Raw genomic sequence first — 21,749 nt, 5'->3', positions numbered from 1 at the left:
AAACCCTATCAATTGTATGAAACATTTTATTGGTCTAAGAACAATTGCTCATCTGAATATTGTTTTTCTTATATTCTCACAATTGAAACGGCTACATTAAAAAAAATGTAGCCGTTTCACTCACACACACACACACTGTAAAGGTTTATTTCATAAGTGAGTACATATTTATGAAACAACATGAAATAAAATTAAAAATAAAATAAAAAACCCTAACAAATATTTCTATTTACAATACAAGGCATTATTCATTATGAATGTTTCGGAAAGAAATCAATCAACCAGCAAATGGGTTGGCATGGATAGTAACATCCTTAATACGGACATCATTGAGAGGACGAAAAGTCTTTTCATTCACAGGGAGTTTCTCTAGTTCATCCAGAATTTCCAGTCCATCTATAATTCTGTAACAAAGGAGGAGTTTGTGTTACTATTAATACAATGCATAACAGAATTAAATAGGCTATACAAACAACTTTTAACTAGCTTATTCTTTGATCATTCAAATAAAAGAATAATTGAAAATAAAACACACTAGCAAAAGCAAGAGAAAAAAACCCCACATACTTTCCAAAAACAGTGTACTTCATGTCCAGGTGAGGCTGTTTTGCATATGTGAAGTAGAACTGTGATGCATTTGTGTTTGGTCCGTTATTTGCCATGGCCACCACACCCCGGACATTGTGCTACAGAAGACAAACATTAAAGAGAGGATTAAGTTTGATAAGACTCAACTTATGTCTAAATTGCTGTTTAAGTCAATCTGGTGCAGACATAATTAACTTGCTTGCTGGATACTGGGAATATTACTTGTACGTTTTACAAAGACTAGATGGAGCTGTGTGGAGTATGTTTATGATGGATTGATTCACTTTTTTTAAGCTTCAAACATGGGCCCCTTTCACTGCCATTATAAAGCTTGGAAACTTCAGGATATTTTTTTATATAATATATAACTTAATATAAATGAATATACTTATTAATATAAGATTGTGTTCATCAGAAAGAAGAAGGTCATATACACCTAGGGTGGCTTAAAGGGTTACTTCAGCGATTAGCATTAAGCATTGTATCAGTTGAAACCCGGAGGTATATTATATTCCATAGGCATGAACTGAAAACGCGCCAGACTGGACACGCACCGTGAATGACTGTGCCTGCCGTGAATGAATGCCCGTGGGGCTGTGCTTATTTTAGTTTCTATTTTGAATTAGCACCAATTTAGGGGCGGGATGCTTGAATTGTGGGTTCAGTAGCCTATTATTCTTAATGAAAAACAGAACAAAACGGTACAATGACAAACTCGCTTAAATAGGCACTTTTACATTTTGCTTTGAAACCAAATGTTCCGCGATCATCTTGTCTGTCAGCTGTTTGCTCTCATGATGAATTAAGTCTGACTCCTTTCCTGCTGCGTTTGTGCTGTGACTCTCGTTTGCCTCATGCTGTGTATTGAGCAGACGCGTTCAGTTTTTAATTGTAGTGTCTGTTCTCTAACTGAACTAAATAATTTTATTACTATAAAAATCAAAACGACGGTGGGGTGGTGCCGCGGTGGGAAAGTGATGTAACTGGTGGGAGTGGCCTCATAGAGCAGCAAAGCAAGTGATTCTGGGAGTTGTTGTCTTTCATCCATATGAGCCAAAAATACATTTTCTGTCTTTTCTCAGTCTAGAAGGCACCAACTTCTAAAATAATTGCACATTTCTACTACATAAATGACCCAATTTAAATACACATCCATCTTTCCAGCGGTGAAGTATCCCTTTAAGGGTGAGTTAAATCATGGCTTCATTTTCATTTTAAAGTGAACTAATCCTTTAAAGGGGCTATATGCGTTTTTCTGAAATTTAAACTCGCGACTGACACCTGTGGCCAAAAAATAGAACTGCTCTCATTTTCTGCTCGCTCTCGCAGCGGTGGTGACGTCACATCCGCAGACAGCGCGGGAAAAGACGACCCGCCAGAAAATAGGAAAAATAGGATACAGGCTTATAGGTGCACCCACTGTGAGCGGACAAGGTGTCAGTATGCTCATCAGGAGATGTTTGAGTTATAAATGGTAAAATAAAAAGGCTATTGTTACGTTTATTTTGGGGAAAAAGTTGCATATAGCCCCTTTAAGTACTCCTTTTCAATTTTAAAGTATTTTTTTCTTTCTTTCTACATTTTCAAGTTTCTTTCGTGTGTAATGTTGATGTTTGAACATGAAAAAATGTCTCCATTTCACAAAATCCAAATGGGAGTTAAGGCATGCTCACACCAAGGACAATAACTATAAAGATAAATGATAAAGATATAGTTCTAAAAATAGTTTTCAATATTAAATAGTCCATATCACAGCTATAACAATAAGGACACAGAAGCGATATCGTTGGAATCAGTTTCAGAACGATTTTATCCAACTGATGAACAATAAAAACATTGACAGCCAATCAAAAACAATCTTGCTATAACAAACTTGAGCATTTAAAGCGACAGAAAAGCACGCACTTGGAATAAACAGAACAATATCGTCCGCTGGTGTGGATGCTCATATAGTTATTGTAATAGTAATCTTTATATGTATCTGTGTTGGTGTGAACAGGCCTTTATTCTCTATATCAGTAAGAATAGTTTCTGAAACACCTCGATTGGAGTTTTGAGTAGTTTTTAATTCACGCCCAAGGAATATGCAAAAAATTGGACAAGGTCTAGTTGAGTTGCGTTAATAGTGTGTTGAAATCCGGGGTTAAGAGGTGACATTTCTGAAAGGAGTTAAAAAAAATGGTTGACCAATCACAACACGCTGGTCCAGCCAACCAATCAGAGCACATTGTGTTTTTGGGAAGGAGAGGCTTTAGAGACCAGAACTAAATGGAGCGTTACTGATAGACTGGGAAGAGAGGCTCTGCAACCATGTAAAATATTTGACTGGTTTTTTTTTAACATTCAAGCATAAATTCCTATTCTAGTAGACCCCAAAAACAAAAATTTTAAATGGGGCATAACGATATAGTTGGAATCACTTTCAGTAATACTTTATCCAGCTGATAAACGATAAAAACATTGACAGCCAATCAGAATCAATCCTGCTATAGTTTTTGAACACGTTTCAGAAATGTCACGACCCTTAACATAACCACGTAACTGTGAGAGTTGACCACATTTTGCACCATCTGACCTGAATTAAAACTCATGTCTGACTTAAGTACAAGTAAAAAAAAAAAAAAATGTGTATACTTAATTAGGTATAATAATGCACATTAATACATACTTTCAGATGTTCACTGAATTCATCTTCAAACTTTCTTCCCCAAATACTGGTCCCTCCTTTGCCTGTGCCTGCAGGAAAAAATCAGTCTGAATGATGCGGAATTAAGTTTTAAGTTTTTCTTTATAAATCAACCAAATAAAACTAGACTGGAGATGTTTTTTTTTTAAAGAAAATATTTAAAAACAAAAGATGAAACCATAATAATACAAAAAAATTCTCTCATGCAATTCACAACTGTATAAGCTAAAAACCAAAGCAGCGTGACTTGGGTTACATTAAGGAAAATAAATATCAGATCAGTTACCTGTTGGGTCTCCAGTCTGGGCCATAAAGCCCTTTATGTTTCTATGAAAAATACATCCACTGTAAAACCCACCAGCACACAGTGCAATAAAATTCTAGAAGAAAAAATAAATTAGAATGAACATATATTATGTACAACGTGATATCACTTATTCAAGAAACAACATGTGTGTGTTCATGTTTTTCTATCCCGGAGGGGACTTCAACCTGAATGCACACTGACTCAGGGGGACTCATGACACTGTGGGAATCTAAATTGAGGTACCCATGAGAAACAAACTTATAAATCGTACAGAATTTTTTTGTAAATGTAAAACTGCATAGTGTTCTGTGATAGGTAGGTTTAGGGGTATAGGGTTAGTGTAAGGGGATAGAAAATACAGTTTGTACAGCATAAAAACCATTACGTCGACGGAGTCTCCGCAAAGATAGCGAACCAGTCGTGTGTGTGTGTGTGTAGGAAACAAGGAAAAATATAGCGTCTTACTTCAGAGCTTTTTGGGCACTTCTCACAGAATAACTCTATTTTGAGATCACCAAGGTCTGTATGTAGAGTGACAGCCTGCGAGATGACGAAAGACTTCTTAATATAGTGTAATTATACAATTAATAATACAGGAGTTACTAATAACTAGTTCAGAATATAAACAATTATTGCATGCCATTCGAAGGTAGGCTTACCACAGAATATCAAATAGTTTAATAACTAAGGAACTGTAATTTGGCCAGAGTTGTGTACCATAATGCTAACAAAGCAGGTAAAGCGTTGCATTAATAAAATAGATATACAAGTCATTTATATATATACACAAACGAAAATATAAATAAAAAATGTTCAGCATTCACAGAGATGTAAAGCGCAATCTTACCATCTTCTAAAGCACAAGGCTAAGTAAGTTTACAGGTTAATATGGGCACTACAACCAGTACTAAAAGCAAACCGCCTTCGGGGTGTTTCACTGTTAAACCTCCGATGGAAAGAATGACGCTGAAAACATCGGTTCCCCTTTATCACCCTGGCCCAATAGCACGTGTACAGAGACCATAGACTGTAAAAAAAGGTACAGACAGACAGATACTTTTTATCAGTCGATCCAAAAAATAAGTATTTAAAAATAAAAGTGGTGACAAAACAAAACCCCAACAAATACTAAAATGCGTTTAGTGATTTTTATTGACACACTAAGAGTGTTTATTCACTCTATGGCTTGATACAGTTTGTGGCATTTACTTTCTATTTTACATCATATAGTTTGCAAAAAAAAAAAAAAAAAGAAACAGTGGGTTTATAGAGTACTCAAATCATGAACCATAAATATATCAAATGGTTACAAATATGAAGACTTCAGATGCAAAAGCCTCTAAGTCAGTCAGACGTTGTTCTTTAAAATAAGCATTTTTTTTTGGTCAGGCTTATATGTATAGGTTTCTACCTAAGTACCCGTACTTCTGAATGGGCTGAGGCTGGGATTTAGTGGGTTTGAAGTGAAAGTATTTTATGATCGTATACTATATGTGGAGAGTAGGCTATTCACTCAGTATCATTATCTCATTTTTGACCGAAGTGGCTTTTAGAGGCTTTTGCATCTGAACTCTTCATATGTTAACACTGGAAACATAGCAACATTTGTTTTAAATAAAAACAAATCTCAAATAACAGAGACATTAAAAAAAGTGTTGATCTTCAAATGTACAAAGTTGAACAGCACTTACCTGAGTAACAAGTTCTGAAATTCTATTAGCTTAGTTTCCAACATGTATATATGGAAGAAAACAAATTCTACAATGTTTCATACTTGAGGTAATATGAGAAAACATGCAACAAGCTATGTTCAATAACCTATTAACAGTAACAAGTGTGTTAACATATCAACAAACTGAATATGGCCAAGACAAAACAGCTATGCTAATCATAGCTACTAGAAGCACATAAGTGACGAAGTATTAACCTGCACCACACTCTAAAAGCTATAATTCAAAACTACATTGCACGCAACCATTTCACTAAATACTTCTGATTGTCTTCTTAATGGTGCAATGTCACACTGTCATGAGAATAACATTTGATAAGTGGAACAGGAGAGAACATTTAGTGCAAAGTTGAGTGTACTAGTCTATTTTAATATTAATGTTTACATGTCTGTCAACTGAATACAATGTATAAACTACCTTTACAAAGGGCAAACTGCTTATTAGAAATGATTAATTGATCATTCTCAAAGTGTTTCAAAGTGAGCAGACCGGTGAAAGTAAGGTGCTGTATTTGTAAGGTATAAATGTAATGAAGGCTTTTTCTAATTTCTTAGAAAAAAAAAGTAATACTAACATGCATATACTTTATACAAAAGAAATACATGTAGATAGTGGTATCAACACTATCTCTTAGTGTACATTTTATAAAAGTTCTTAGATTTCGCCTTTGCATTTGTTCATAAATACTGAAAACATCAAAAATCATTTGTGTAACCATAAGTACTCAGTTAACACATTAAACTTCCAATAAAGACGAATACTGTAGACAATATCAACATACTGTTTTTGGGGGTGAAAGAGGTTAATATCTAATATGGGGTGAATATCTATTTACGTATGTTTCTAATGTAAGAGATGACATCTGTCAAAAAGACTGTACAGCATATGAATGTACTGGGTTATGCATAGGGCATGTATAAACAAACAAAAAAGTTAATTGGTGTCCTTTATGTTTTTTTTTTTTTTAGAATATATTAACCAGTTATTTACATAATGATTTGCCCAACAATTTCAAGTAAACAAAATATATTATAGCAGTTAACCCTAATCGGGTTGAATTGGTAGTCGTCAACAGTACACATGGATTTAAGAATAGGTAAAAGTAGAATGATTTCACAGACAGTAACACTTACACTGTAACACTGGTATAAAACACAGTAGAAATGTTCATAATAAAATACTATAAGTGAATAGTGTTTGTGTATATTAAGGCAAAAATTAACAGCACCTTAATCCTGATGTAATATTTGGTCTGCTCACTCCTTAGTGTCAAACAGCAGAAATGTCCATGTTACAATAAAACACGACATGCCATATTGTGAAATACTTACTTTTTCCCCCTCAGGAAACATTCTGATGAGCCCTGAAAAATGTGACAAACATGTATAAGTGTAATTTTCAATTGCTTGGTTTGAATTCCTCTCCACACACCATTTAAAATCTTCACACAGGCAAGTGCTCTCAGGCTCATGTATCTGCTTCAAGAAGCCTCTTTGTCAGTTCTCCACAGCTGCTCTTTGACCTCGGAAGGTAAAGTGTTGAAAATATTTTCCTCCACAGATAGACTACTCTTCTTCAGCAATCTGCATTCCCCCAGTTCTACAGGAAGGCACTCGAGCCTGTTGCCCTTCAGCTCCAGCTGCGTCAGACCGGTGAGCTCTCCAAACCGAGAGGGTAGAGACTGCAGGCAGTTGTTTCCGAGGTTCAGTGTTCGCAATTTCTTACAATGAAACAACTCAGGGGGGAGCACTTCAATCTATGAGGAAAATTAAAGCATAAAAGATGACAGAGATCAGAAAACAAAGTTGACTGAAAGTACATTTACAACAATGTAATACTTACATTTCAGCATAAGATCAGTACCATTTCCAGAAAAGTTGGGACATTTAGTAAAATGCAATAAAAACAAGAATCTGTGATTTGTTAATTCTGACAAAAGTACAAAGAAAAGAATTGTATTTTGTAAACATAAACACATTTTGATTATGATGGCTGCAACCACTGATCTATATAAATGACTGGATTGCACACTGCATTCTAAACTGCCCTCAGGCTGTGAAGCCACCGGAAGAGTTTGAGCGGCCATCTTACGATTCCCTACCGACAGAGGGCATCACTGACTAACAGCCAAAACATTGACCTAAAATCACCTGATTTGCAACTTCTCAGTCTCACAGGATTAGTTTTACTATATGTATGAAAATTTATAGTTACTTCTGATGTTATCTGTAATGTTTATGGTCTTTTCAGAGAGGATAAGTCATATATTCATTGATGTGGGTGTCTACTGCACACTGCCGACACAGGTAACTGACCAAACACAAAAAATATTTTAAATATATATGTAATTATGGAGGAAACCTTAAACATTAACATATTTCTTAGCTGCAGAAATTTATTGGAATAGCCTATACAATAAATATCAATACAAGCCTCTGTTACTATATTCTGTATATTCTACTACATACTATATTCTGTACACTATATTGTATTCAAATTCTAAGTTTACCATGCATCATCTCGGAAATAAAGCAGTCAGCGTTATTTGTCTGAATAAGTTATGATGCATGTATTTTATTTCCTGATTGAACAACATCTATTTTAGACTCTTAAAGGCAATGCAAATGTATGGCGTTTACAGTTTCCAATATGAGTAAAGTGTTATGTATGCTATGTTGTTGAATTAATTATTAATTTAACCATCGGTTTAATCATTAGCTGCTTCTAAATGCATGCTGTTAACGAAATCATTGTTGTACCATTTGCAGTTAGCCTACTGTATGAATAAAACCAATACTACATCACAACATAAATACATCAACACAACAGTATAAGACGATTTCAGGTTACAAGGCATACATCTTTATTCCCATTTCAGAATGCACACTTTGACATTTGTAATACAAATGCTGAAGTGTCTTGTCCGTCAGCTAATCTGATGTTTACTACTGTAATGAATATGAACGTAACTTTGTAATAAGCAGGGAAAATTTCCGACTTAATATATGGTATTTTAGCCTGCTTAGGAGGTTGTTGTAAGAATGCACAGGAAGACTTGAAAAACCTTGTCTCCTTGGGCAATGTTTTCTTAGTAAAATCATATAATTTCCTATTAGTTCAATAGAACGTGTGAGCTTACTAGGAAATACCAATATGGTGGCGCGGTGGCTTTACTTTTTATGACGTTATGAGCAATCCAGTTCTCTATATAGATCAGTGGCTGCAACACTCCAAAAAAGTTGGGACAGAGGCAAAATAAAAGTGAAAAGATTATAGAATATCCAGTTTTGAAAGCAGGTGAATTGGTAATAGGTGAAGGTATCATGATTGGGGTATAAACAGAAGATCCACCAAAGGCTCTGACTTAGCAAGCACAGATAGGTCATGGCTCACCACTTTGTGCAACATTTCATGAGAGAATTGTCAAACAACTCAAAAATCACATTTCTTAATGCAAAATTGCAAAGAATGTAGGCCATTTACCCCCTACCGTATATAATATTGTAAAAAAAATATTCCAGGGATCCAGAGAAATCTCATGTTGGGCAAGGCAGGAAACCTCTGTTGAATGTGCGTGACTTTTGAGCCCTCAGATGGCATTGCATGAGAAACTGTCATGCTACCATGTTAAATATAGCCACATGGGCTCAGGAGTACTTTTTTAAAACCGCGGTCACTTAACACAAGTCTGCCACTGCATCAATAAATGCAACTTGAATCTCTGTTATGCAAGGAGAAAACTATACATCAATTCTATGCAGCAATGCACAGAGTTCTCTGGGCCCAAGCTCATTTTAGATCAGGGGTGTCAAACATGCGGCCCACAACAGGGGATGATTTGAACAATAATGGAAAATAGAGAAGCACCGTTCGATCGGACATAAATCGGAACAGTTTTAAGATTTATCTTGGCTTATCTGTTTTGTTATGGACTTGCACACAAATTTCTTTGCAATCCCAAAATGTAATTTGTGTTAATATTACAAAGTCTGTAAAAAACTGTACCAGGCACAGAAAACTCACTGTTTGCGAAATATAGGAAGAAAAATATATAAATACTAAAATGGGGGTAGGGATGTATCTATGAAAGGGAACTGTCTTCAGAATGCTTCGATGGCATTTTCTTGTCCTCTTACATCCGTATAAAGTAGCGTCATCTCAGTAAACAAGGAAACACTAGGTGCCACATACTGACACAGTGAATTTGCATTTTCATTCATTCCGTCTGCTGTTTTTGTTTTGGGCAGGTGTCTTCTAGCATAATTTTTCACAAATCTAAAGTCAGATCATTCTGTTTTTGCTTTAAATCTTGAAATGATAGTCTAATTTAAATAAATACTGCTCATGCTACATGTGTGTAGTCTGTGTACCATCTTTGTTTGCATCATGACTAAAATGTAGTGTTTGCCTCTATTTTCAAATGGCTGGCTACATATATTTTTTTGTTTAAGGCCAGTTTGGCCTGTTATAGAGCAAATTAGCATTTGCTTTATTAAACAAATCTGAATCAGCCATGAAAAATCATCATAACCGGGGCATCCCTAATAAAAAATATATATAAAAAACTAAATTTCCCTGTAAAAAGGCCATTTTCACAGAGGCAGTGTGTTTTTCTAGTTTTATTAATTTGTATGGTTAATACTAATGTAGGCTAATTTTCAATGCACTAAGGTTTAAAAAGGTAATTCGGACCGTACATGGTTACATTTTATCCCATCCGGCCCTCAACCGAAAATGAGTTTGAAACCCATTTTAGATTGTCCAAAAAAAAGTGTTTTGTGATAAGAGGAGTTCACCTTTCAGCTTGTTTTTGGGAAAAACGAACATCAAGATCGCAGTCCCAAAGATGAAAGGGACCATCCAGACTTTCATCAGTGACAGGTGCAAAAGCAAACATCTGTCATGGTATAGGGGTGCATCAGTGCAAACGGTATGCGTGACTATATGAGTGATGGTACCATTAACGTGGAGGCATATTTTGAGATTGTACAGAGACTGCAATCAAAATGACATTTTTCCTGGGAAGCAAGACAATGTCAGGACTCATTTTGCACGTGCTACTACAGAGTGGTTTCTCAGACTCTACACCGCAGAGAGGATGAGCTGACCTTACTGCAGTCCAGATCAGTCTCCTACTGAAAATGTATGGCCCATCATAAAAAGGAGAATTAGACAATGACGACCATTGACTGTTGAGCAGCAGTCTTGTATCCGACGAGATTCTACTTGCAAAACTGCAACAGTTAGTATCCTCAATTCAAAACAATTAAAAAGTGTTGACAGTGGTAAATATGCCTCTGTCGCAACTTTTTTGGAGTGTCTATATTTACAAAATACAATTTTGTTGGTCAGTGAAAAAATTGGAGATCTTTTCTTTGTACTTTTGTCAGAACTAACAAATTAGATTCTTGATTTTATTGCATTTTAAACAATGTCCCACTTTTTTGGAAATGGGGTTGTATCTATAATATTGTTATTGAGTAATTATTATTTTTTTTGCAGCCTGCTTTTAAATAAAAATAAAAGTAAACAAACAACACAACCCCAGCATCAGCGGCTAAGCTAAAAACTGTGACTCCAAAACTAACCTTAATAAAATAAAAATGAATCCACTAATTTTAATAATTTTAATGTTTGATTCATGGTATTTTGTAAAACTGTATGCAGGTGTATACTATATACAGCCCTAAAATAAAAATAAATAAATAAAAAAATCTGAAAAGACATAATCTAAAAGTACTGATGGCAAAACTGAAAATACAAAATAGAAATAAAGACTAAATTAAAACTCAAAACTACAATAGCCATGAACTTGACTTACCCTATTGGCAGTTACAGCAAGGTACTGAAGGTTCTGCAGAGTTCCTATTTCTGATGGGATGTCAGTCAGATTGTTATGGCTCAGATCAAGAAACCTCAGCTTCCGGCAGAAGAAGAGCTGATGTGGCATTTTCTCAATCTTATTGCGGTTCAAATAGAGGCGCTCCAGGTTGTTCAAATTACCTATCTGAATAGGTATGTACGCAATCTGATTATACCACAACTTAAGACAAACAAGTCGATGAAGATGCTGAAAACTGATGATCTCCTCAATGGTTTTCAGGTTGTTGTCCTTAAGATCAATCTCCTGTAAATTGTGCAGGCTGAAGATGGAATGTGGTATGCGCTCTAGATCGCAGCGGACAAGCTCCAGCTCTGACAGGTTCACCATCTTCTTTAAGCTGTTGAGCACCATCAACTTGGTACCTTCATTGTTGATGGACAGCTTCTGGAGGTGCTGTCCAACATCCGTGACCACCTGAGGCAGCTTCGTTAAGTTACTTTTCAGTCTCAAAACCTTTAGTCGCTTCAACTCTCGTAAACCGTCAATGACGATGTAGCGGTTGTTGTCAGCACTAAGGTTCCCAGTAAGGTGCAACTCGCTTAAGTTCTTCAAGCTGTAGATCCACAGAGGAATCTCCTTTATGTCGGTGAACTTGATGTGCAAAGATTTCAGGTTCTCTCTTAGAAATGCAAGGGCTGGAGCCTCTATTTTTGCTGGCGTGTGGTACAGCCACATCTCTCTGAGGTTAGTAAGCTGGGCAATGATTGGTGGGATGGTGACATCAGGAATGAGCTCAAGCTTCAGAACCTCCAACTCCACCAAGTCAAAGACTGTGTCTGGAATCCCACTGAGCATGAATAGGTGGAGCTCCAACTTCTCTTGGGAGTTTTTGGTGATCCTCTGCCGAAGCTTTTCCAAAGTCCATTCGTTGTTAAGGTTCAGCTGGCGAAGTTTGTTCTCGCTGACCTCTGAGAGGAACACTGCAAATCTCTTGGAATAGAGGGGGTCGTACTGGTCAATCATATGCAGCATGAAGGCAAAGTCGTTTTTCACATCTGGGATGTCGCTGTAGCTGCTCTCCTCTCGGATAGACTCAAACGAGTACTTCTTGAGGGAACGTCGAAGCATCCAGCTGAGGGTGTATACGCAGATCATGCCATACACGATAACTAGACTAATGTAGAAGCAGGCTAAAATCTTGAAGAGGGTGGCCAAGGGATGGGCACAGTTGTACATGCGATAACCAGTCAGACTCTCGATGTCCACATTGCAGTCGACGTTGAACTGAATATTGTGTACATAGTAGCCGGTATAGCAGATAATAAGGATAAACTTAACAACTTTGATAATAGTCTGTCGGATGTAAAGTCGGTAGACTATATCGCCTTCTTCAACATGAATTCGAAACTTCTTCACCTTCTCAAACAACGCCTTAGCTTGTTCACCTTCCTTTTTGTCCAGGACACCATTCTCGGAGTGGTCCACGATTCCTTGTTCAAAACGAGATCTGGTGGACAGCATGGGAACACTCGCTTCAACGTCTTCGCTAACATATGAAGCCTTCTTATCGAAAGAGCCATTCATTTTCACCAGAGCTTTGGGGTCACTTTCCTCCACGACAGTTTCAGACAGAGCTCGTGTGGTCCACGGCGAGTCAAAACATTTCAGGAGGATAGACACAAAATGTTCCAGTTTAGAGCTCGTCCAGGGGAACTTGAACCAGAAGTTGCTGCAAGCCAGAAAAATTAGCGTATGCAGCAGCACCAAATATGGGAAATACTTAGCAAACCAGTGAAGCTTGTTTTCATAGCACACAGCATCGACATAGTTGTACTGGTGCCGATCAAGGTCATACTGGATTCCTTGAGGTTCAAGGGTCAAGGGCACAGAAAACGTTGAATTGAAATACTTCCTACAGGTCTTATTAACTACCCATTTGCAGGGCAGGCAGATCATCTTGTCCTGTGTGACCTGAAGCGTGCCCCCAAATACTGCAATCATCAGCATTACGACTGATAAATAGTCTGTGAACACGTCCCACCATGGCTTTAGGATGCGATACGTAGGTTGTGTGTCCACAAAGTAGCGCAGCTCAGTTATGGGGATCATGATTTACCTGAAATTAAAATATTGGCATGGTCATACAACATCTAGATTCTACAAATTAGGCCTATTTAAAACTGCCCCACTATTACAAACTAACTCTATCATCTCCCAACATAAACATCTGAAACATATTTTACCGAAGTCGAGGACAGCTGTCTTCTACACAAGAAGACTCCGCCAAAAGAATGCTCTGGCTTTCTTGTCATCTATTATTAGCCATTTCCGATAATAACACTGAAGAATTGTCTCCTCTGGCTTTGGCGAGTCCGTGACCCCAGGGTTCAAATCCTGTTTGTCTAAGGCAGGGCAGTGTCTGAAGCAGTGTCTCCTCAGTTGGATCTTACCTAATACTCCACATGTCCATTCAGGAACTGACACTCATCACAGTCCTTTTTGTCAGCATGGGACACAGATATCCTGCCGTGAAAAAAAAAAAAAGCATACAATACAATGTCCAATACGACCACTATGCATTTTCCGAGAGTTTTAATCTTAGTTAAACAAGAACAAGTTAAAAACTTATTTCCTCTCCATTTGCTTGACATTTTTATTTTAAATGATGTTAACTGACCATATATGGCACAAATTAAATGACTAGCTGAGACATTCGATAAACGATTTTACAGACAAAATTACGATAGCTATTAACTGAAAGATGATCATAAGATAATAAAGATGTTGATCGACAAATAAGAGAATAGACAACTGGATTAAACCAGTTCATTTCTGAATCCTCTCAGCTTGATATGGCGAGTCTCCCAGGTTACCGTTAAAATATTGTTTATGCACTGAAAACAATAATAAACGAGCCCCGTACATACTGTTATGTGTGATTTGAGATTCGCTGCTCAGCACATGAATGACTAATGTTACTATTAGTTTGCTGCTTGTCTTTGTATAAAGGGCAGTGTCTTTGTTTTCCTCGTCGAGGGAAACTGACCGGCATTTGACAGGATCATGTAACGTACTCACCCAGCTGTGTGCTGCCACCTCTGCTCCATGTGCTTGTTGTCGGACTGATAAAGCCAGGAAAGAAAGTGCAATTTGCGCTCTTTGTCTTGGTTCAGCCAATCTCAGCTGCAGGGATCAAATGTATTTTTCATAATCGGTTCATTACACTAGAGGGCAGTGCGTTCGGAGTTTTAGATTTAGTCTTCAGCTTCACTTTACGTCTCATTATCGCCACTCACTGGATTGGAGCTGGAATCACAGTTCTTACAGTCTATGGTTAAAATCCTATCTGAGCACCTCCATCATACTATCACTGAATCTTGAGATAAGGGACGAAACATGTCCTAAACAGCCCTATTTATGTTAAAAAGTAAGAATGTCAACACAAGAAAATACTTATAAAGCTACATTTAGGGGAAATTTGTATACCCAGGACATGCATTGCTTTTTTTTTTTTTATAAATAATTTCTTTAGTAGGCTTTTATTTTAAAAGCACTCTCTGTACTTGTAATTTAACCTGTCCTCAGCAAGAGGTCACAATGTAAAACTGCCAAACAAAGTGTTTAAAAATGCAACAAATTAAAAAATGCACAGTTAGCCTACATTAAAAGGCGGAGATGTTTAAGATATCAACAATACAACAAGTAAATATTGAATTATATTTTCCATTAAAAAAAATAGCTATACAAGTTGTGTCCTCACTTTGCGTCAACTCCGTCATGTTTTTTTTTTTTAATCATTTTGAATAAATCAGGCAGTGTCATGGGCAGCTTTAACTCTGAGGAGCACTTACTATTTCCTGCTCATTGTGGATCTCACAGCAGGACACATAGTCCTTGAAGTTATATATTTTTTAATATTTTAAACAAACAATACTGACGTCTCTGCGGTCACAGCCTTAACATATCAACTCCATCATCGCAGTGTTATAGTTTCTGTAAATAGTTGTGGGATAAATCTTGCCATTTTGATATGTTTATTAAGGCAGCTACAACTGAGGAAAAAAACTAAATTGCTTCACTGTACCTACCCAATAAATATAATTATTAAACATTTCGTTATGCACTTTATTTCGACATTTAAAACATTTTCTTAATTTTTATCGATGTGATTTGAGATGGGAAAAGGCAGAAAAGCGTGCTCGGTAACAGATGGATTCGAACCCGGGTCAATTGCGTCAAAACATTGAATTCTTGAGCATTACACTTTACTGACTACACCACTGAAAGCATTAGTGCAATAGTGCATCTTGTTTTAACCTGTGACTTTGATCAGATCTGGATTCTTTGATACATAAAAAAGTTTAAAAAAGAGCAGCGTTTATTTACAATACAAATATTTTTTAACAATATACACAACCGTTCAAAGTTTGGTGTGATTTTTTCTTCTTTTTAAAAAAAAGAAAATAATATACTTTTATTCAGTAAGATGTGTTAAACTGATGAAAAAGTGATAGTGAAGGCTTATATTGTTAGAAAAGATTTTCTTTCTAACTTTTTATTCATCAATGAATCCTGAAAAAAGTATCACCGGTTAATTTTTATTGAAAGTTAATGCCTTTCCGATGTGATTTGTGATTTGTCTGGCTATCACCAGACCAAGCTCGATTTAAGATTGAACATTGGTCTGGGGAGTCTGCTAGGTATTTTCTACTGCACAAGAGGCGTGATAAACGAGCATAAATTATATTACTCTGTATGCAATTGGATAGTCCTTCAACCAATCAGTCCACAAGAGGCGTGATAAACGAGCATAATTCAAATGACTCCGTATGCAATTGGATAGTCCTTCAACCAATCAGACCACAAGAGGCGTAATCAACGGGCTACGACCAAGCGGCAACCTCCTGCAGTTTCTCTTGAAGCCAATACGGAAATACCTTAAACTGCAATTCATCGACTGGCCGCTAGGGACAGGCTCCAGAAGGGAGCAGAATCTCATTGAGCCCCATGTTAAAATGGCCAACTTTACAGCAGAATAAAGCATGTTTACAGCCTGGTACAAATTGTGGTTTTGGTCTATGCGGCTAATTTTGCCCTTCATGACAACTGTGAGGGGGGTGAATTTTTTTTTACATTACATCGTTTACATTATATAAAGCATTAAAGTTCTGCATAATTAAGGGCGTGGCCACTTCGAGTGACAGGTGGATAGCCACTTATCTGCTGTCTGTTTGTCATCGCGTCACTTAAGCTCCGCCCACGTCCCGCCTTTTTGCCCATTTTCTGTTATCCAGTAGTGACGCGCGATGACACGCTGCCAAGATGGCAACGGCCATCTCGTCCATACTTTGCTCTTCAGAACGGCTCATCAGAATCCTATGGGTGACGTCACGGACACTACGTCCATACTTTTTTACAGTCTATGGCAACGACCCATCGCCTCTCTATCCGTCACGTGTTAAACCTGTCAATAGCGTGCCAGGTGGATAAACCAGTCTGTGATTGGTTCCCACAAAAGTGTAACAGAAGCAGAAGAAATTCATGTACAGGTTTCCAGACTGTGTTGCAGGGCGAAATCAAATTGCTGGCAGATCAGGCTGGGTTTAATCAGTCTAATTTGTGACGGGAAAAGACTGAAAGGCGAGTTCGGCAACAGGTGGATTAGAACCCAGGTCGATCGCATCATAACTCTAAATCCTTGCGCATTACACTTTACTGACTACGCCACTGGAGACATAGAAAAATATAGGGCTTTTTTGTTTAACCTGTGATACTGTGATAAAACCAGGATTCTTTAATGAATAATAAAAAAACTGTGTTTATTTACAATGCAAATATTTTGTAACAATACCATTCATAAAATTCAGTAAGGATGTGTTAAATTTATAAAAAAAGTGATAGTGAAGGCTTATATTTTTAGAAAATATTTTTATTTCGAATAAATTCTGTTCTTTTTTACTTTTTATTCATCAATGAATCCTGAAAAAAAGTATCACAGGTTCAAAAAATATTAAGCAGATCAACTGTTTACAATATAATAAATATAATATAATATAATATAATATAATATAATATAATATAATATAATATAATATAATATAATAAATATAATATAATATAATATAATATAATATAATATAATATAATATAATATAATATAATATAATAATGTGATATGAAACTAACTAACTAACTATCTGCATGGTATGTGATGTTAGGCATTATTTTTGCCCCCGGGTTACACCTCTTATTTTCTGAGGTTTATTTTAACCCTTTATTCAGTACAGTTTAAGGCTACTGTACTGGGGCATTGGGTGATGTGTTATGTGCTGTAGGAACTATTTTACACCAGGTACAGCTTATTGCGACTGTAACTGGGGCGTTAGGACCCACTCAGACCTCAGGCTGATCAGCCCGGTTGGCCTCTCTAACACCTCTTCCAGCAGCTACCCAGTCTCCCAAGATGTCTCCCATCCAGATAAAGACCGGGCTCAACCCTGCTTAGCTTCAGAGGGGTTGCATGCGAAAGCTTCAGGTTGACTGCTGCTGGCTGGTGTTGCTGGGCTCCTCGAGCGTCTCTTCAACCACAGACCCCCTTATGTAAAAAAAATATATACACTGCAGATTTCAAGACGGCCTGTTTCATTTCGAGAGTTTAATAATGGTCTCATTACCAGCTTCACGCATTACTAACCAGACTGACTTTATTTCTGTCAGACGTCTACAGAAGCTCTTATTGAGAATTAAACATACTGATGTTTTATCTAAAATAACATTTTCGTTTGAAGTCACCATTATGGTGATTAGTGGTTGCTTTAGTTGGGCTCTTGACCCTTGACTTTTCAATATTAATTTTTCCCTGAACAGCAAGAGAAAATTAATGATGAGTTGATGACACATGATGCTGGATTATTGTTGATGCAGTTGTTATCATCATTTAGAGGGCTCATATGAGAAGTCCTGAAAGTCATTGATTACATTAGCCTAATGACTACTAAGAAGACTACTATGAGTCTATGATTCTCAAAAATGGTGACATGCTTCATGCCACAATGCATTCTGGGTACGTCATGCAAAACTCATCCATGGCTCTCAGAATGCATTGTGGCAATGTCACCTTTGTTGAGATTCATAGGCTGATTCTTGATATCTGTGTGTGAGTAAATTTAGCTGCAGTTCAAATTGTGTATTCTGTTTTTAAACTTAGTAGAACTTAGAAAATCAGCTTTTTTCATTAATACTGTGCTGGGTCTTTTCTAGAGTCATAAAGAAACAAAGTTAATAGTATATTGAGCATGTCTCATTAACTCCAACACTGATTGAGTTTTACACATAACAGCCTAGTGTACACACTGAGCAGTGGTCATTTCATCTGGGCTAACCCATGTAAGGCCCTGCTAGTGGAACAGTGACAGTTAAGGGGTTAATGATGGTTGTTTTTGTTCCGTTACAAGATCTCAATGATGGTTGGTTTGATTTTGTTATAACATTTCAATGATGGTTGGTTTTGTTCTTTTATAAGATTTCAAAATGACAGTCGGTATCATTTTAATACGAGATTTTACTAATGTCGTCTTTGTTCTGTTATGAGATTTCAATGACGATCAGCTTTGTTTTGAATGTTTTATTTCGATTGTTTATTTCAATGATGGTCGGTTTAGTTTGGTTGCGAGATTTCGATGATAGTTCGTTTTGTTTGGTTATGAGATTTCAATGATGGACATTTTTGTTCAGTTACGATATTTCAATAATGGTTGGTTTTGTTCGGTTATGAGATTTCAATAACAGTTGATTTTGTTCTGTTACGAGATCTTAACGACGGTTGGTTTTGTTCTTTTATAAGATTTCAATGACATTAGGTTTGTCAGTTTCAGTCGGTATTGTTCAACTTCGAGATTTCAATGTCGGTCAGTTTAGTTTGGTTGCGAGATTACAATGACGGTTTTGTTCGATTATGAGATTTCAATAATGGACATTTTTGTTCGGTTATGAGTTCCCTTTCGAGAGTACTCTCGTATTGCGTTTTGCTAAACGCTAGGGGAATTTCCTTTCCTCTAGATTTTGAAGCACATTTTAATCCTAAAAATACCATGTAAAACGCAGTGCAGCTGCACAGCTCTCAGCAGGAAGCAGCTGCACGCTGATTGGCTGTGTTGCTGCAACTGCAGGAACCTATGGTGAGACCGCTGGGTGGGAAGGACCAATCAGGTCCCTCTAATATTCCCGCCATAGGGGGCAGCAGAATTTGCATAGCCAAGGGTATAAAGAGACCCTGTCTCGCCAGGTTTGTCAGATTATTTCTTCTTCAGCGACTCACCTCGCTGAGCTCTGGATTGAAGCCTGCCGTCGACACGCACCCAGCGGAACTCTGCAGCCTGAGGACGTCGGATTCTCCGCCTTCAGCCTGCCTTCCAGCTGCGCCATCCGGCATATATCCTTTATACCAATCCGTGTGTTTGCCGTTGCTACACACTCACGAAAAGAGCCGAGACGTTGTTGCAAATGTCTCATTCCTCCTGCGCCTTGTGTAGAGGCTTTCTCCCAGACGAGGATCGGCACATCATCTGCGCATCAGGCTGCCCGGAGTGCGACGAAATGGCGCAGCAGACCCTTCGGACTCGGCTCACCAGTTTCGATCCGAATCCTGTCCCTTGCACTCAGCCTCTCGAGCCGCGTAAGAAGAAATGCCGCGACCAGAGGCCCCCGGAGCACTCTGACGAGCACATGCCGGCCTTTTCCCCGCGTTACTCGCCATCGCCTGTCATATTCACAGAGGAACAGCACAGCTCCCCTCGTCTGGTGGCTGCTACTGTTTCCTTCGGCAGACCGGAAGAGGAGGGTGACAGCCTTTCGCTTGCTGCATCTGAAAGTGGGTGGTCGGACACCGTCTCAGAGCACGCTACTTCAACGTGGACTGCCACGGGTGGCAAAACCTCAGTTGACGCTGAGCTTATGCGCCTGCTCACTAAGGCCGTGGACGACCTCGGTATTGACTGGTCTCAACCCCAGGAGCCCACGAGAAGCAGGCTGGACGAGTGGTTTTTCGAGAACCGCCGCCACCCGACCACTCAAAAACCCGCTCCCTTCTTCCCAGAAGTCCACAAGGAACTATCCAAGTCGTGGAAGGCGCCATTTTCATCTCGCGCCAAATCCTCTTTTTCTCCCGCGCTCTCGGTGGTCGATGGCGCTCAGGAAAAAGGAGATCACGCTCTTCCTCCCCTCGAGGAAGCCGTCACTGCACACCTTTGCCCGCCCTCCGTCAGGGGATGGCAGTCAAAGGCTGTACACCCATCTAAGGCCTGCCGCACTACTTCCAGCCTCGCCGGTCGAGCATACGCCTCCACCGGCCAGGCTGCCTCGGTGCTACACTCTATGGCGGTGCTTCAGGTCTTCCAGGCCAAACTCCCCCGTTCCCTGGATGAGTCTGTCCCTGATACCGAGGCCCTGAAGGACCTGCGCGGCGCCACTGACCTGGCCCTGCGCGCGACCAAGGCCAACGTTCAGGTGATTGGCAGATGCATGGCCAACTTGACGGTGTTGTAGCGCCATTTGTGGCTCAATTCAACCGAGATGAAAGACTCAGACAAGACCGCTCTCCTGGACGTGCCCATGTCGCCTTAAGGATTATTTGGTCCCTCTGTGGTTGGGTTCACAGAACGCTTCAGCCTCGCACGGCTTCTAAGCCTGGACATCGTTCTGGCTCTACGAGCCGCAGTAGACTGCCGGAGCGTTGAGGTCCCCGACCCAGTAATGTGTCGAAACCCGAGCTGCCGAAGCCGTCCTAGCCAGAGGCACAAAGAGAAGGTGGATAATACCCGCTTCGGCCGGTTTACCACCTCGCTCTCTTCCAAAACGTTCCCCAGCTCCCTTCAACCAGGTGGCTGGGCACATTACATACACAGCCAACGAGCCCGCAAACAAACGCGCTCGCCTGTACACAAATGCCGTTTTCACGGCGACCCATATGAATCACAAAAAGGGTTTTTTCTCTGTAGGCAGTGTGCCAGCATTAAAGCATGTACCCCTACACTCAATCACTCCCCTATGTTCCCCAGCCCCCTGCACTCAGGTGGCTGGAAACATTATTCCCACAGTCAACGAGCCCGTACACAAGCGTTTCAAAATGGGTGTTATAGAACATAATAGAACAAGGTTACTCTCTACAGTTTGCTCGCAGACCACCGCGCTTTCGCGCCGTGGTAGAGACAACGGTGAGAAGCGACACAAGTCACGTGCTTCGAACCGAAATATCGAAACTGTTAATGAAAGGGGCGATGGCGCTAACCCCGCTGAAGCTTCGGGGAATGAGAATTCTCAACTATCTCGACGACTGGCTCATAATAGCTCAGTCAGAGATACAGTTAATAAACCACAGATCTTGGCTTCTCAACCATTTGAAATGCTTGGGCCTCAGAATCAATGTGGCAAAGAGCTCATTGTCTCCGACACAGAACGTTTCGTTATTGGGAACAGTGCTGACGTCACAGCGCACGCTCTCTGTTCGGAACCGAACGGTTTCCCTCAGGTCCAGTGCATACACTCCTCTCAAACATTTTCAGAGGATGTTGGGTCTCATGGCCTCGTCGGCGCCAGTCCTCAGACTAGGTCTGTTAC

The 21,749-nt window shown here is 38.9% G+C and overlaps 2 protein-coding genes across 8 annotated transcripts; both read right to left on the bottom strand.

Annotated features, from left to right (window-relative positions):
• Positions 1 to 9: 9 nt before the first annotated feature.
• ppil3 (peptidylprolyl isomerase (cyclophilin)-like 3) lies at positions 10 to 4,537 on the bottom strand. The gene is made up of 6 exons (XM_079815613.1): positions 4,429 to 4,537; positions 4,047 to 4,121; positions 3,561 to 3,654; positions 3,257 to 3,324; positions 568 to 686; positions 10 to 404 (listed from the first exon to the last, which is right to left on the bottom strand). The coding sequence occupies exons 1-6, from the start codon at positions 4,429 to 4,431 to the stop codon at positions 278 to 280; spliced, it is 486 nt and encodes a 161-aa protein (XP_079671739.1). The 5' UTR covers positions 4,432 to 4,537; the 3' UTR covers positions 10 to 277.
• On the bottom strand, positions 4,472 to 14,361 carry lrrc8ab (leucine rich repeat containing 8 VRAC subunit Ab). 7 transcript variants are annotated; one of them, XR_013816399.1, is made up of 5 exons: positions 13,379 to 13,514; positions 11,133 to 13,251; positions 6,743 to 7,067; positions 6,643 to 6,674; positions 4,472 to 4,608 (listed from the first exon to the last, which is right to left on the bottom strand). XR_013816399.1 is itself a non-coding variant. In XM_079815607.1 (5 exons), exons 3-4 carry the CDS (start codon positions 13,242 to 13,244, stop codon positions 6,792 to 6,794), a joined length of 2,388 nt encoding a protein of 795 aa, XP_079671733.1. In that variant the 5' UTR covers positions 13,245 to 13,251; positions 13,379 to 13,658; positions 14,214 to 14,361; the 3' UTR covers positions 6,278 to 6,674; positions 6,743 to 6,791. The 7 variants fall into 7 exon arrangements, 6 of the variants coding, with proteins under 6 accessions (XP_079671731.1, XP_079671732.1, XP_079671733.1 ...); XM_079815607.1 differs by lacking the exon at positions 4,472 to 4,608 and adding an exon at positions 14,214 to 14,361 and having other exon boundaries at positions 6,278 to 6,674; positions 13,379 to 13,658; XM_079815608.1 differs by lacking the exon at positions 4,472 to 4,608 and adding an exon at positions 14,214 to 14,361 and having other exon boundaries at positions 6,278 to 6,674; positions 6,761 to 7,067; positions 13,379 to 13,658.
• Positions 14,362 to 21,749: the final 7,388 nt, after the last annotated feature.

The sequence above is a fragment of the Gobio gobio genome (genome assembly GCF_949357685.1).
Source record: "Gobio gobio genome assembly, chromosome: 4".
Lineage (NCBI taxonomy): Eukaryota > Metazoa > Chordata > Actinopteri > Cypriniformes > Gobionidae > Gobio > Gobio gobio.
The sequence above is the reverse complement of the archived record's forward strand: the minus strand, read 5'-3'. Positions and strand labels throughout refer to the sequence as shown.

Bases quoted from the DNA above. Each gene is read 5' to 3' on its own strand.
- ppil3 (XM_079815613.1), bottom strand. The intron at 3,655-4,046 runs GTAAGACGCTAT...TTTTTCTTCTAG, and splicing joins AGTGCCCAAAAAGCTCTGAA to AATTTTATTGCACTGTGTGC. The intron at 687-3,256 runs GTATGTATTAAT...TGTCTTCTGTAG, and splicing joins AATTCAGTGAACATCTGAAA to CACAATGTCCGGGGTGTGGT.
- lrrc8ab (XM_079815605.1), bottom strand. From the start codon at position 13,244: ATGATCCCCATAACTGAGCTGCGCTACTTTGTGGACACACAACCTACG. The intron at 7,068-11,132 runs GTAAGTCAAGTT...TTTTCCTCATAG, and splicing joins TTGCTGTAACTGCCAATAGG to ATTGAAGTGCTCCCCCCTGA.